We start from the raw sequence: 17267 nt of genomic DNA, 5'->3' as shown, positions 1-17267 counted from the left end.
AACCAACATGGGCTTTGGAAGCATATACTCAAGGTTGGTATTTTTATTTTATTAAATAGAGTTTGATAAAGAAGTAGTTGCTAGACATTTGCAACCAGAATTCACACACCTCACAGGCTGCCATAACTGAGTTCTACAAACCTTTAACTACACTTCCAGGGTCACAGATGTGTAGATTCCAAAGGAATGTACCTATTGAGTATACCTTTTTGTGTAGAGGGAGACAGGAGTTTTCTTTTTCCTCATACAAATGCTACAGTCAATCCATCAAAGCTCTCCATTTTCAACACAATTTCGGTTTATACAATCATTTCACCCAGCAGGTCAGTGGAAAGTACTTGTGATTTGAATGTCTCAAGTAGTTTCTAACCTTTTAGACCAGGAAGGTTTCAGCTGCATTGCCTAGAGGGGAAAATCGAGAAAGCCTCAGGAAGGGAGCACCTCATTTGAAACCTGCACTGACTGAGAATAAATTTCCATTCCTCATTCTCAAAACAGAACAGAACACACACACACACACACACACACACACACACACACACACACTCAAACCAAAAACGTGTGAGACCACCACAAATAGAAAAGAAGAGTGGAATGTAGGAGTTCTACAAGTCTGCGCAGGCCCTCTGATACTCTTTTCCTCTTGGGTTACTTCCCCTACTCCCCACCTGTGCCTCTTCCAAACAGCACATGGAAACTTCCAGTCCTGATTTGTCTGTTGACTCTGGAAAAAAAAGTCAGGAAAGACTGTATTTGGCTACAAGTTCCAGAGGCCAGAGGCCGTGTTAGTCCTCACTCATCATTTTGTTTCCAGCACGTACTAGACATTAACTGGAGAACAATGTTAAAATATAACCACCTAGCCTTTGTTTCTTTCAAGTTTCTTGAGGAAGGCTGGATGACCATTATGTCGTTTTTGCTGCCAGAACCTACAGGTAATGTGCTCTGTGCTCTTGCTAGAGGTAAAGTAGTACAGAAAATATTCAACCGGCCTACAGGAAATTTGAGTTTTAGTTCTGTAGTTGGACAGATTCCTTCTTTTCTCTGGGCTTTATGTTTTCTCAACTGTAAAAATGAAAGAGACAACCTCTGAGGACCTTTCCTACTCTGATTTCTAGCAATAGCATGATTTTGAGAGAAATTTCAGAATAATAAAAGCATTTTCATGTCTTGAGCTCTTCAGGATGGAATTTAATCTGTACCACCATGTAACCTAGGATGTTTTTTTCATTGCTAGCCATTCAGAATCCCCTGGCAGCTACCTGAACTCTGCAAGATAAGCTGCAAGAAAAAGCACAGGCTAGCGTTGTTATATGCTGGACTAATAATATGCCCCCAGAACCAGTATTCAATCAACACATAATTACAAAGATTTGAATACACTTCCTCAAAGACACAGGCATAGTTATCCTAACTTCTGAACAGCGAGTATACCAACTTAAGAAGAATACACATTCCCAGGGAAACAATTTGTAAGAAAGGAGTTATAAATGATGGACTGAAAGATTTCCTGCTTTGTGCTCTTTCTACTACAATACACTGAACAAACCTCTCCTAGAGCCAAAAAATTTTGTTTCTTGAAGCTTTGGTGTGATAGTATTTATCCGGTTGGGTAAGAGAGAAGATATGAGTTCATTCTCTCCTTAATACAGCTAGGAAAGTTTATCAGTATTGTGGGGATCTCCTTGCTCTCATAACACATGTAAGCTTGGAAGGCACAAGAGCCGCTAATCCCAGAGTTTATTACGTTTTTGCTAGCAATTATCTGGAATGAGGGAAGGAATCTCCAACTTCATCCTGTTTTCCTCCCCTGTATTTATTATAACACATGGATACTTTATAATAAATAGTGCAATTTATGACTCTGACAAAAGAGTATCATAAAACAACAGCTATGGTGTTGTATGCTATGTTAATATTCCCAAGATTTTCATAAAAGGAAACACTAATCTCTCATATATTACAAAGAATGGTAGCAAAGGGAAAATAGAGAAACAACCCCTCCAATTCACATTAGTTTACATGCTATCCCTTGAACATCTTAATTGTTCAGAATGTCCTCTCTTCCAGACCTTTCCCTCTCAATCTCTATAAATTTTCATCTATCCAAATCATACCTGCCTTTTAGGCTTAATCCAGCTGCTGCCTCTGCCCGGAAATCAATCACCCCACTGTAATTAATAATTCCCTATGAACTTGATAGTAGACATTATTCTAACCATTTATTCAGTTATCAAATGCCTTGCATTATGTTTTGTTGTTAATCCTCACCCGAGGATATTTTTCCCATTGATTTTTTTAAGAGACTGGAAAGAGGAGAAGGAGAAGAGAGAGAGAGAAACATTAATGCGAGTGAGAGACAATGATTGGTTGCCTCCCGCACATGACCCAACTGGGCTGAAATTGAACCTGCAACTCAGGTATGTGCCCTTGACCAGGAATTGAATCCGGCACCCTTTGGTGCATGGGCCAACACTCCAACCACTGAGCCACACCGGCCAGGGCTGTGTTGCATTATGTTTGTGTAGTTATCTCATTTGATCCTCAAATAACCTTGAAAAGTGGGCATAAATATACCCATCTAGAAACAAAAACCAAGACTAGAGAATCAATTCCTTATGTTACAAAACCAACAAAGAACAGAAAAAGAATGTATAATATTTCCAGTCATAATAACTTTATGCTGTACCGCAAAGATGCTAGAATGCATGCAAGCATTCATTTAACAATATTTATTGAGCAGTTACTGACTACTAGGCACCAATCCACACATGGGGACACACCAGTGAACAAATGTCACTATGTTCTTGTCCTCATGAAGCTTACTTTCTTATTGGGGAGGGGGGAAAAAGCAAATAAATAAATATAGAACATCAGGTTAAGCAGTGAGAAGGAGCCTAAACAAGAGGAATGCAGAGTAGAGAGAAGAGCTACACTCTTTTTTGATAGGATGATCAGGGAAGGCTTCTTTGCAGAGGTGACAACCTGGCAGAAAGTCAAATGAAATAAAGGACGCAGTCATGAGACTTGTATTCCAAAAGAGGACAGCAAATGCAAAGGCCCCACCTCGTCCATGTGTTTGTGGTGACTGATGAACAGCGAGATCAATGTGCCCAAAAGGCAAGTGCAGGGAACCTTGGAGTACTAAGGACTGAGGTCTTAGCCTGACGTGTTCAGATTAAAAATACAATTCTCCCAATTCAAAAGAATATTGAAATTTCATCAATATTTTTTCTCTTAAATCCACTTTGTCCAAGTAATCTATTAAAAAGTTACATAGCGTAAGGGGAAAACTGCTAAACTCTTTTTTTTTTTTTAAATATATTTTATTGATTTTTCACAGAGAGGAAGGGAGAGGAATAGAGAGTTAGAAACATCGATGAGAGAGAAGCATCGATCAGCTGCCTCCTGCACACCCCCCACTGGGGATGTGCCCGCAACCCAGGTACATGCCCTTGACCGGAATCGAACCCGGGACCTTTCAGTCCGCAGGCCGACGCTCTATCCACTGAGCCAAACCGGTTACGGCATGCTAAACTCTTAATTATCAAATTTACATGGCCTAATTGTTTTTGTTGGGTTTTTTTGTTTTTTTTTTTGCTAAAGGAAGTACTTTTACTTCTACCTTTAGCTCTCACAGCGTACCCTAAAACCTTTCTAAATGTTGCCCAACAAGAGCCTAACTCTATTTCTGTAATAGGAAGCAACTTACTTCCTTAAAAGGCAATGTGACTGAAGAGGACATTGGGATGACTAGGGAAATGTGAATGTAAACTGCGTATTGGGTACCGGTATTGCATCAGTGCTAGATCTCTTGATGGTGATAACTGAGTTGCAGGTCTGTAGGAGAAAGTTCTTACTGTTAGGAGATACCTGCATGGTGTGATGATAAACGTTTAACAGCTGGCTCCAGAGGGGAAAAACCCTGGTTTGTTGCAGTGTCAATTTCCATGGGATAGTAAATATTGCCACATAGCAGACATCAGGCAACCAACTTGATGTCAGAGTTGGGAAGAAATTTACAAAATCAGCTCCATGTGCTGATGCCAGCCAGCTCAGTGTACACGGGACTGAAGTGTCATGATGTCTGCAACATACTCTCAAATTATAAAAACAAAAAATAAAAAACATAAGAAATCCTTATCGCTGCCCAGCTAATCTACCCATCTACCTACCTATCAAGTAAGAGATAAAACAAAAGCAGTAAAATGTTATCAATCAATCTATGTAAAGGTATTTGGATGTTACTTGTGGGATTCCAACTTTTCTGTGGATTTGCAATTTTAAAAAACTGGATGTAAATTAAATTATGGAGCAAACAAAGTAGGGAAGCTTAAAAAAATCCTTATGGCTAATTCTTTTGTAAAATGAATAAATGAGAATTTCTTGTGTCTCAGTATCCTTTCATCAAGTGTACTAAATATGATATGGAGCTTTAACCTAAAGTTACTTTTAAAACCAAACCTCAAGAGCCAAAAGGCAATTTGCCAATAGTAAGTCCTAAAGTTACACATTTTCTTACTATTATAAATTTAAGTAGATATGACCCATTATCATGAGACAAACCATGATATCTCTTCACAAAAGAAAATTGGTGATTTGGATAAAAAATGTAAACAAATTTTCAAGATAAAAGTTTTAACTGGCCTGATTTCAGATATTGATACCAGATTTTAATTCCATTCAACAATATATAAGTTTGATAAGTGGGAAAATAAAAAAAGGAAATTCCATATTAATTTAAAATGTTAATTCCCAACTACAAATTGGTTGTGCTCCCAAAAGGATAAGTTTTTAAGTAAATAATGGTCATACTTAGAATTAATATTATTAGTTATAAATAATGTGAGTTATGATTAGATTCCTAGACTAGTCTACCAAACTTTCTGAACCTATAACGGCCATTACGGAAAAAGTCTAAATCCTAAGTCACAGAAGCTGAAGGGCCATGCTCCAAGCCCTGAATCAATCCTAGCTAATGTTCTGAAATAAAGGAAAAAGCAATTTTGGGCACTATCTCACTGCTCTAATATTTTCCATCAACCTCCTTCTGGAGTCCACCCCGCCCCAATCTCTCTGCCCTAGTGCTGCTCTCAGTGCTCATTACAGCACGTTATTGCCCAGAAATAGTTGGTGTGCTCCAATTACCTACTTTCCCTCCCCCGTTGCATGCACATTCCAGAGGTCTAACGCTGGGTTTTATATTGATTTCAGAGAGGAAGGGAGAGGGAGAGAGAGATAGAAACATCCATGATGAGAGAGAGTCATCGATCAGCTGCCTTCTGCACGCCCCCCATGCGGATTGAGCCCGCAACCTGGGCATATGCCCTAGACTGGAACTGAACCTGAGACCCTTCAGTCTGCAGGCCAACCTCTATCCACGGAGCCAAGCCAGCTAGGGAAAATGCTGGTTTTCTGTTCCTCTGGTTGTATATTGCAGAATATGTTTCAGAGGGACACAGTAGTGTCTGTTGATCTCTTATGCTTGTTTTGACCAGCCTTCCCAACAGAGCATTGAAGCCCTCATTTTCTCCGGCAGGTACAAGAATGAGTCTGTGGCAACCTCCATCCCCCCTGAAGCGGGTCATAAGACCCTCACATGAGAGGTAACCTCCTTCTACCCAGAGGAAACTGAATAAACTGGTCTTGCTAAGTTTTCCCCAGTTTACTACCCTTAGCTTATACCTATCACACTTTCCCACAACTTGCCAACCTTCCTCAAACCTAGTATAAAAACAGTCTGGTTTACCCATTTCATTAGATCTTCATTTCCTTATAAAGGCTAAATAAATTGTATGCTTTTCAGTTAGAAAAAAGAAGAAGAAGAAAAGAAGAAACAAAAAGAAAGACTCATTTTCTCAGTTGTGTATCCTTGGAAGTAAAACCCTACCCTGTGTGATGTATATTCTAGGTGTTAAACCATGGGTTCTCAGTCTCTCCCACAATCCTTAAGGTTGATGGTGTTAGAACAAAAAGAACTGAAGCCCTGGCCAGGTGCTCAGTGGTTAGAGTGTTGGTCCAGGTTGCGGATTCGATTCCCAGCCCTGGTCGGGGCATGTGCAGGAGGCAACCAGTCTATGTGTCTCTCTCACATCAATGTCTCTCTCTCTCTCCCCATCCCTCTCCCTTCCACTCTCTCTCTAAAGATCAATGGGGAAAAATAAAAGAACTGAAGTTCAGGCAGGCTATATAATTTCCTCAAGGTCATCTAGCTGGTAAGTGCTGAAGTTAGAATTTCTAAGTCTGACTGTAAAGCCTAAACTCTTCCTGCATTACAGCATGCTACTAAGAAGGACTCCTTTGAGCTAATTTTATACCAAAGTATAACCTTCAATAGTCCTCAAATATGTGTAACTAAAATATACATTTATTAATCGAAATGAATTTCTAGTTGGTATAATGTTAGGACAACAAAGGAAACCTTTAAAAATAATGAAAATTAGGCACTGTGTGAATGGGTATTTTTAGACAGAGGGCCCCATCTAAGATGTAGGTGGCAGGACTTGGAAGCGTCTGCCCTCTGCTCATCTATATAAACATTCCTGCCCATAGGTAAGCTAGTCAACATATATACAGCACTTCACAGCTTACAGTTCTCTGACACATTATCTCACCTGAAGCTCTGAAGCAACAATATGAACAAATACATATCAAGCAACTCCTAAGCGCCCACAACGCATCCACATGCACAAGGCTACCTGCTGGGTGAGGGGAATACAGATGTGAAAAAGAGACAAGGTCCCAGGCCTCATAGAACTTAAAAGTCTGGTCTGGAGACAGACAATGAACAAAGGGAGAAAAGTTACAAGATGTGGTAAATGCTATGAAAAAAACAAACAAGACTGCTAAGACACAGAACAAAGGACATCTCATTTAATAAGTAATGATAGCATCTTACATTAATTGAGCACACTAGATAGGGTAGTCAGAAAAAGCCTTTCTGAAAAATGACATTTAAGCCAAGATCAGCAGAATAACAAAGGGTTACCAATGTGATGACTGGAGAGAAAGGCTTTTAGGCAGAAGGAATAGTGTATATATGGCCCTGAAAAGTCATCAAAAACCTAAAAGGTGCCAATGGAGCTAGGCCTAGTGAACAAGGGGAAGAGATGCAAAAGGCCTTCTTGTAATTTTACAGGATGAGTATCTTTTATATGGACAGAAAATATGAGAAAACACAACTCAGATTATTGCTAGGTGTCTTTGGTATTAAACCTGGACTACTGTCTAATATTTTTACTAGCTACTGCCATTTTTACCCAGTCCATCCTATTTCAATTCAGTAAGAAAGTCTGACATAATCAAGAAACTATTCCGAGGCTGGCCGGCATGCATGGCTCAGTGGTTGAGTGTCAACCTATGAACCAAGAGGTCACGGTTTGATTCCCAGTCATTGCGGGCTCAGTCCCCAGTGTGGGATGTGTGGAGGCAGCTGATCAATGTTTCTCTCTCTTTTTTTAAAAATATATTTTATTGATTTTTTACAGAGAAGAAGGGAGAGGGATAGAGAGCCAAAAATATCGATGAGAGGAATCAATCAGCTGCCTCCTGCACGCCCCCCAGTGGGGATGTGCCCGCAACCAAGGTGCATGCCCCTGACCGCCCAGTCATTGCGGGCTCAGTCCCCAGTGTGGGATGTGCGGAGGCAGCCGATCAATGTTTCTCTCTTATCATTGACGTTTCTATCTCTCTCTCTCTCTCTCCCTTCCTCTCTGAAATCAATAAAAATATATTTTTTTAAAAAGGAATTATTCAGAGTTTTCACCCATTTAAGCAAAGACAGAAATAACCACTGACAAATTGACTTTCACTTACCTACCGAGAAAAATACTATTTTCAGGCACTACAATTTTGATTTTTTTATTACAAGAAATATCGGTATTAAGTTATTCTAAGTTTAATATTCCCTCAGTTTTTAACATCCTTAGCCTCAAATGGCAGGCAAAAACACAACACAAGGAATCTCTATGTCAATCCCTCTAGTATCTGAATCTCAGAAGTTGTATCAAACCAACAATTATTTGACAGCTACTGATATGTCAAGACCCATCAATGTAAATGGATGACAGATCAATAGCAGACAGGTTTTGATTTGAGATTACAGTGCATATGCAAAGCATGCATAGCTCAATTAACGCCTTTCTTTTGTCCTCCCCTGCTTTCCTACATGATTGACTTCTTAATTTAGAATATGTCCAATAATAGCAGTTCACCTTTGAATGTTTACCATATGCCAGCCACTATTCTAAGCACATTACATACGTTAATTTATTTAATCTTCAAAATAACCCAAAGAAAAAGTACTCTCACTTCTCCCACTGTAAAGAGGAAGAAGCGATAAAACAGAAAATAAGGAGCTTTACAAGACCGTAATATTTACCAAATCGGTTTGAGTTTTCCTCAAGCCTATTTTTAAACCAATTTGGTCCCAATATTTTATAATATTTTAACAAAATTTGCTGCTCCCAATCAGAGGGTTAAGAGCATGTATTGGAGCTTACATCAAATCTGGGCCAACCTTCTTATTAGCTGTTTAACAAAGGGTAAGTTACTAAACTTTCTGTGACTCGGTTTCATTTATCGAGATGACAATAACATCTACCTACTTCCTTGAGGAACTGTGAGGATTAAATGAGTTACATATGCAAACTAATTGGAACAGTGCCTGGCACATAGCATGGACAGTTTTAGCTGTTATTATCAATATAACCACCACATCTCCACCTGGGAAGTTAGCAAAAGGCTACTCTATTTAATCTAGTCAACACTTTTTTTCTTTTCTATCAACATCTATCATTTGTATTGTTTGATTTACACTGGCTAACAATGAACTATTCTTAGCAAGTAAGCAATGCAGCTAATTCCCTTGCTGTTTTTTTTCTAATCCTTACCACTTCTTTCCTCCTAGTTCAGTTGCCCAGGAAGGGACTGTTTGAGGGTAACAGGGTAGCATTAAATGATAGGTAAGTTCATAAGCCACTGCACTACTAAGGCTAAAGCTAAATTAGTAATATAATCAGAAAGTCCATTTGGGCTGCTATAACTAAGTATCATAAACTAGGTGGCTGAATAGACACTTCTCCAAAGAGGACATACAGATGGCTAACAGACATATGAAAAGATGATCAATGTCACTAATCATCAGAGAGATGCAGCTTAAAACCAGAATGGCTGTCAAAATAAATCAACAAACAAATGTTGGTAAGGATGCTGAGAACATGAATCCTCATGCATTGTTGGTGGGAATGCAGATTGGTGCAGCCACTGTGGACAGAAAATATATCTTCAAAAAATTAAAAATGAAACTGCCTTATGACCCAGTGATTCCACTTCTGGGAATATATCTGAAGAAACCCAAAACACTAATTTGAAAGGATATATGCACCCCTGTGTTCATTGCAGCATTATTTACAATAGCCAAGATCTGGAAGCAACCCAAGTGTCTATCAATGGATGAGTGGATAAAAAAGCTGTGGTACATTTACACAATGGAACACTACTCAGCCGTGAAAAAAAGAAGGAAATCTTACCCTTTTGTGACAGCACGGATGGACCTGGAGAGCATTATGCTAAGTGAAATGAGCCAGTCAGAGAAAGACAAGTACCATATGATTTCACTCATATATGGAATCTACTGAACAAAATAAACTAAAGAACAAAATAGAAACAGACTCATAGATAGAGAACAGACTGATAGCTGTCAGAGGGGAAAGGGAGTTACGGGGCTGGGTGAAAAAGGTAAAGGGATTAAGAAGAAGAAAAAATAGGCCCTGGCCAGTGTGGCTCATTTGGTTGATGCACCAAAAGATGGCAGGTTTGATTCTGATCAGAGTACATACCCAGGGCCGGTACTAGTCGGAGAGCATGCAGGAGGCAACGGATTGATGTTCCTCTTTCACACTGATGTTTCTCTCTTTCTCTCTCCCCCTTCCTCTCTCTAAGATCAATATAAAAAACAAACAAAAAACCCGAATAAATACAGACAATACTATGGCGATTACTAGAGGGAAAGGGGGAGAAGGATAGAAAAGGGTAAAGGAGATAAATGGTGACGGAAGGAGACTTGACCCTGGGTGGTGAACACACAATACAATATACAGATGATGTATTCTAGAATCATACACTTGAAACTTACATAATTTTATTAACCAATGTCACTACAATAAATTCAATAAAAAATAAAATGAATTAAAAAAAAAAGAAATAAAAAACATGAGGTGGTTTATAAACAACAGAAGTTTATTTCTTACAGTTCTAGAGGCTGGGAAATCTAAGATCAAGGCACTAACAGATCTGGCTTCCTCATCGATGGCAGTCTTTTCACTAAAACCTCAGACAGTGGAATGGGAGAGGGAGTTTTCTTGGGCCTCTTTTATAAACTAAGACAGCGTTCCTTTCAGTTTTAACCTCAAAAAAATAAAATTGTTTGGTATTTTGCTTGTGGAACAGGATTTGCACCAAAAGCTTCAACTTAAGAATCATAGATGGCTTACAATGTGTTCAAATATGAGTTGAAACACAGTATGTTTAAATTATTTATTGACGATTTACTAGATTTTATAGGACTTCATCTTTCATAACAGTTAATAAGCTCAGATAACACTCTTAGAAATGGCTAATGAAAAAACTGTTTCTAATCAAAACATAAAGCATAGCAAATTGATATTTATATTTTAAACTAGAGGCCCGGTGCACGAGCACTGGAGGGGGGGTCCCTCAGCCCAGTTTGTGCCCTCTCGCAGTCTGGGACCCCTTGGGGGATGTCTGCCTGCCAGCTTAGGCCCGATACTCCCAGGGATTGGGCCTAAGCCAGCAGTCAGACATCCCTCTCACAGTCCAGGGCTCTTGCAGTCCTGGACACCTCACTCCTTACCACCTACCTTCAGCAGAGACGGGAGAGGCTCCCACCACTGCCACTGCGCTCACCAGCCATAAGCCTGGCTTCTGGCTGAGCAGTGCTCCCCCTGTGGGAGCGCACTGACCACCAGGGGGCAGCTCCTGCATTGAGCGTCTGCCCCCTGGTGGTTAGTGTGTGTAATAGCAACAGTCATTCTGCCATTTGGCTGATTTGCATATTAGGGTTTATTATATAGGATTAAAAAGATGCTGGTTCTACTTAGATTATTGTACAATACCATAAGCTTAAGACTTTGAAACTTTGGGAACATTAGAAATAAAAAGGTAAGGTTATAGTCCATTATATTGAAATAAGTTTTTATAGGGAAAAAACACCACTCATTTAAAAATAAATATAATTAGAAATACCATACATTTATAGCATACCATAACCTAATGCTTTAATTACTTCTACACGAAGATCACACGTTAGACTTCTCTTGAAACACTGGACATATTCCATACATGTCTAGGACCAGGTCCAAGCTTGGCACACGAGTACAAGGTGGAGTAATGTCACTTCACCTTCCCAGCTGCCCAGTGAACAACGTTGCAAACGCTATTCCTAGGAAGCTTGGTCCACTCAGGTCACCTCTTACATAGAGTGATTAAACTATAATTGTAATAACAAATCACGATATAAAGAATAAATCACACCTATGGCAAGCATCCTTTTGTCGTTTTTATGTTTTCTCAGATAACTATACATTAAAAGCTGATTAAATCTGCTTGAGCCTTAGCAGGTTGAACACTATGAAGTTAAAACAAAACAATATAGTGTTAGGTTATTGCACATTTGATTATTTCCTTAACTCAGTTGAGCATATTTTATAACTGACCAACATAGAAGCATCTGTAATGTCTTGTTTACCATGATCGAGGTTATCATTTAATTTATTTCTATGTACCAAACACTGTCATATTTCACTGTAACAACTATGAGAAGTTGGAATTCTCCCCATTTTACAAAGAATCTGAAACTCTCAGGGATTAAGTAATTTGATGAAGATTACATAGCTAGCAAGTAATGTAACAAGGATATAAATACAAATAATTCCAAAGCCTATGCTAATAACATGAAAGAGCCATCTTTGGCAGCACTGCCCAAGTAATGCTTTGTAAAGGCTTAAAAAAATTTTTTAAGTTTTTACCTGAGATAATGGTAAATACTATTGACTGTAATGAAATGAAACCACTGCATTAAACCGTAACATCTTGATTATCAGAAAGTATGGTAGAAGCTCTCCTGACTTTCACTTAACCTACTAGCAAGATTGACCAATGCTTTCCCCCTCCATAAAAGCAAACTAAAAGACACTAATAGCTAATTGGGTACAACAGGTTTTTAAATATCATTGTTAACGTTGTTTCATTATAATGTTGATGAAAAAAATAATTGATTTTTAGACGGGGGAGGGGGGTTAAGGGGTGGGAGTCTGGGCACTGTCTGTGGAATTAACACGTCCTCCCATGTCTGGGTGGGTTTCCTCCCACTTCCCAAAGATGTGCATGTGAGGTGAATGGGGTGTCTAAATGGTCCTAGACTGAGTATGGGTGTGTGTGATGCATCCTGCAATGGAAGGGCATCCTGTCCAGGGTGGTTCCCGCCTCCTGCCCTGAGCTGCTGGGAAAGGATCCAGCCACCTGTGACCCTGAGCTGGAATAAGTGGGTTGGAAAACAATTATCTGCCTTGTTGTTTTAATTTTTTTTATCTTCTTTGTTTTTATTAATCTTCTTAAATATATGTATAGCTCACATTTATTTCAATGTTTAATAGTAGAAGTGTTTCGGGTCTTTATTTAAAAGTCTGGTGATGTTTCTGTGACTAGAACTATGCCACCGGAACTTAACTTTTGTTTATTATCAATTAGCCTATGGTAATATTGGTGTTTTTAAAATATATTTATTTTTTAAAAACATATATTTTTATTGATTTCAGAGAGGAAAAGAGAGAGGGAGAAACATCAAGGATGAGAGAGAATCATTGATTGGCTGCCTCCTACATGCCCCGCACTGGGGATCAAGCCCGGAACCCAGGTGGAACCCAGGTATGTGCCTTGACCAGGAATCAAACTGTGATCTCCTGGTTCATAGGTCGACGCCCAACCATCTAGCCACACCGGCTGGGCTACTGGTTTTGTTAAACATTGTTTTACTTTAAGTTGCCATTTCCAAGAACATATCCATGACATTAAGTGAGGACTTATTGTACTTTCTAGTTGCCTGCATGCTTTTACTTCTACCAGTAGAGTTGTATGTTTAGTATCTGGTGTTTGTTCCCAAATCTGTTTATGCCAATCAAAATTAACTAATTTATTTAAAATATTATATAGACCAATAAAATGAGTGCAAAAAAAAAAGTTATTTCAGTGAAAACTATGTTGAATGCTTTGGAGCATATTTTGATGAATATAATTTTGGTGAGCATATACTCCCTTCTCCCTCAAAACAAATTCCTATAAGACACCTATAAAATTGTGAAACATTAAAAATAATTTAAACTTTTTAAAATTTAAAAGATTCTTCCTTCAGATTGCTCTGCAAAGTCTTACTCCATGTTAAAAAATCAAAATTAGCCCAGCCGGCGTGGCTCAGTGTTTAGGCGTCAACCTATGAACCAGGAAGTCATGGTTCCATTCCAGGTCAGGGCACATATGGGCTTGCAGGCTTGATCCCCAGTAGGGAGCATGCAGAAGGCAGCTGATCAATGATTCCCATCATTGATGTTTTTCTCTCTCTCTCCTTCTCCCTTCCTCTCTGAAGTCAATAAAAAAATATATTTTTTAAAAAAAACAATTAAAAAAACTTAAAAAAAAATTGAAACCAGATGTTCATATGGTGTGCATTATACAAAAAAAAGATTATCTCTGAAAAATGGGCCCCATTTTACTCCCTAAAAGGGCCAGATCCTAAAAGATAGGTGAATAATTAAGGGTGTTATTTTTTATAATTCCTCCCTTAAAATAACTTTTTCAACTAGCCAACCATCACACCCAATCATGTAGGCATATTTAGAAACTCTCTGAAGCACAGCTGTATCTCACTAAGCAAATGTCTCAATGTTTCTACACTAGAATTCATACACTTGACTCAGATTCTGAATGAATACCCAAGGGTTCCCCTATTTACTCTCATTTTATAGAGAACTCAACGTTAAGTCTGGTGGTTATTTAGCTCTCTAGCCCAGAGATCTAAAGCCATGAAATTAAGTGGAGGCAAGAATAAGCATATGCATATTAGCAATGAAAACTGTTGACAGCATGAGAATTTAAAAATCAAATCTAAAACACAAAAATCTGCAGAAGTGGTTTAAGCTAGAGGCAAAAAAAAAAATCTTATAAACTTAAAACTCTCTTTAGGGCATTTCTAGGTTATGACAGAGTTCAAAGTTGAAATTCATAACAATGCCCCATTTACTATTAAAGATTAAACTACATTGATTCTATAGATCTTTTTTTTTAAAGGGCAAAAGAAGCATTACTATTTTAGAGGTCTGTCCACATATCATGATTACAATTGAAAATATTTTTGGCACTTAAAGAGTAAACTTTCAATTATCCAGAAAATTCCCTCATATAGAACAGTTTCTTAGACACCAATGTCGAAAACAAGGAAGTATCACTGTCAGCTAGGTAAGTGTTGCCCATAACTGTGCCTTTCCAAATGCAGGTCAAGAAATCAATTCAATGGGTTGTGACAGCAATTTTTAAAAATAGAAATAGAACAGTAAATACAAGCCACATTGCACAAACTGACGTAAGTTTGCTTTGTGAAAAGTTTATTTCAGTATTTCTATACTACTTTGCAAAGTAAAAGACATTACTTACTCTGGGTTCTAGTCAAAAGAAATGAGCCATGGGCCTAAAGACTCAAGTAATTATTGTGAAATATAATTACAGTACCAAACTTACAATCCCATCATTTTTACACCATAATGCTTAAGAAAGATACAATTTTAGAGAGGAAAAAATTACTTCTTCAGCAGTCTTGATGGATAAATTTATTTATTTTCCCTAATAATCTATACTAGTATAAACTAACATTTTATTATGTTTAGTACTAGTTTTGGCAAAAACAGAGATTGTGTGCAAATATTTTTGAACTTTTTACAACCTTAAAAGCAACTTTTAACAACAATGAAAACCCTCCAAACAAACAGCAACTTTGATTTTACTTGCTTGTTTTTTCTTTTAAAAAAAATATTTTTTTTTTATTTATTTCAAAGAGGAAGGGAGAGGGAGAGAGAGATACAAACATCAATGATGAGAGAGAATCATTGATTGGCTGCCTCCTGCTTGTCCCTACTGGGGATCGAGCCCGCAACCCAGGCATGTGCCCTTGACTGGATCCGAACCCGGGACCCTTCAGTTCACAGGCCGACGCTCTATCCACTGAGCCAAACCAGCTAGGGCACTTGTTTTTTCTGAGATGCAATTAGTGACGTTGGTGCCATTTTTCCAAAGTCACTGATGTAATCTAAAAGTCTAAAGAAACCTGGGATTCTACACAAACAATCGGCTTAGTAGCAATATACTTACTAATACTCCATGCATAACTAGCTGATTTTAAGAAACAGCCTAACACTTTAAACTAATTTAAGCCACTAAGTTAAGTATGGCTTTCTCCACTTCTAGTGCATTTAAAAAACAACAACACACTAGCTTCGATGACTAGAAAAGAAAATTTCTCTCTCTAATCCACTTTGGAAAAAAATATGGGAAAATAACCAGTTTAATACATCTCTTTTTTTAAAATGAGCGTCTAATTCATATGAGGATAAATTAACATTTCCACACCTAAATTCTCAGATTTGGAAGGAACTTTGTCATCTAGTCCAACTCCCTACCAAATACAATAATCATCTTCTTACCATCTCTTTTGGAATCAAATCCCCATCTGACTGAAAAGCCTTCACTCCTAACTACTACTATATTAAAATCTCATCTTGGTCCATGCCATTAATCAAAAGAAAACTGATAAATGAGTTTTCAGTTCCTCTGAAGTCCTTAAAAAACAGTGTATACATTATTCTCATAAGTCCTGATAATACAGGCGTGAAAAGGAAATGACACATTTACTTATCATTAGGGATTTCAATTGCCCTAGTTGTCCATATACTGATATATTGAATAAGGCCCTGGAGTACTTTGCAAAGTTTCAGAGTTTGCCTATGGCACAAAAATCAGCTGATGAAAGTGACACAAATAATAAATAGTATTTGTCAACTCAAACAGTCTTAAACTAAATTTTCCTCAACAGATCAAGTTCACATTCTTAACTTGAAAAAGTTTGTAAACCTCTTTAAAACTGAAGTGAGACTGACTTTACCTCAAATGAGTAATGTAACTCTAAAATGATACCAAGTATTGTGGCAACAGTTACAAATGCTGTGCTTGACAATCTCATTTTGAGTTACAACAGAACTTCTCTTGAAATTACTTCAGTTTTGAAGACTGCATCCTCCCATCTAGATCCTAACTGTCTCTTCCATGCCCCCTTCTCTACCTTCCCAGCTGGAATCTGTAAAGAAATAAGCAATCGTATGTAATACACAAAAGGTTGGTCCTCCCATAGAATTAGGTTAACGCTTCTAAAATGGGGCATGGGGGGGAAAGCCTACTTAAATAAGTCATTTACCTCGGTCTGGCTTCATTTTCACATCCAATGTCCACCCAGGGTGCTGTGAAATACACGTGTGGGTTCTTTCAACAGGCTCGCCGCAGATTCTGTGGCTACTGCTGTTAGCAAAATGCTAAAAGAGACCACAATAAAATTAATCAGGTCCTGCTCTAACACTCAGAACTTGCAAGAAAACTACTGTTAACATTTAGGCCTCTTCCTGGCACTAACTGCGGTGACAGCACCATCGGCAGGTTTGAAAAAATCAAAACTCTTTCTGCACCGCCTCTCCCAACTCCTCCGGACCCAGCAGCCCTCTTCCCTGCCCGGTGCGCTCCAGGCCAAAGTGTCCTTCCTTGACACAGTGTCTCTGAACCAAAAGGAAGATCTATTTATAACCTGGAGGTACAGGCAAGGGGAAAAAAAGAGAGACTCAAGCAACACAAGCTAAACAACCCCTTTGTAAACAAAAAACAAAAAACAAAAAAAAACCCACGCCGCTGGGAACAGTGGCACCTCCGCAGGGGCTGGTATAGGAATCCTCCGACCTGGTGCCTGGGCGCAGGAAACTCTGAAAACCGCCCCTGGCGCCTCCCCGAGCGCTCCGGCCGCCTCACCTGTGTAATTACCCTCAGGCTAGCCTTCCTGCGCCGCCCCGGCCAAGTTTACACAATACGAGGGCCAGAAAGCTCCCCGAGTCACCTCCCCGCGCCCCGCCCCCCGTCCCAAGCGCACTCTGCGGGGCCGTCCG

The 17267-nt window shown here is 38.8% G+C and overlaps 1 protein-coding gene across 4 annotated transcripts in view; it reads right to left on the bottom strand.

Annotated features, from left to right (window-relative positions):
- The window catches only part of FAM214A (family with sequence similarity 214, member A), a 93408-nt gene that overhangs the window by 63231 nt on the left and 12910 nt on the right, over nucleotides 1-17267 (bottom strand). The window contains exons 1-2 of one of the 4 annotated variants that reach the window (XM_005863912.2): nucleotides 17134-17212; nucleotides 16535-16649 (exon numbers count right to left, since the gene is read on the bottom strand). In XM_005863912.2, the coding sequence (XP_005863974.1) occupies nucleotides 16535-16550 (16 nt within the window). In that variant the 5' untranslated portion in view covers nucleotides 16551-16649; nucleotides 17134-17212. The other 3 variants (XM_005863911.2, XM_014537785.1, XM_014537784.1) reach the window with 3 other exon arrangements.

The sequence above is a fragment of the Myotis brandtii genome, unplaced genomic scaffold (genome assembly GCF_000412655.1).
Source record: "Myotis brandtii unplaced genomic scaffold, ASM41265v1 scaffold182, whole genome shotgun sequence".
Classification (NCBI taxonomy): Eukaryota; Metazoa; Chordata; class Mammalia; order Chiroptera; family Vespertilionidae; genus Myotis; species Myotis brandtii.
The sequence above is the reverse complement of the archived record's forward strand: the minus strand, read 5'-3'. Positions and strand labels throughout refer to the sequence as shown.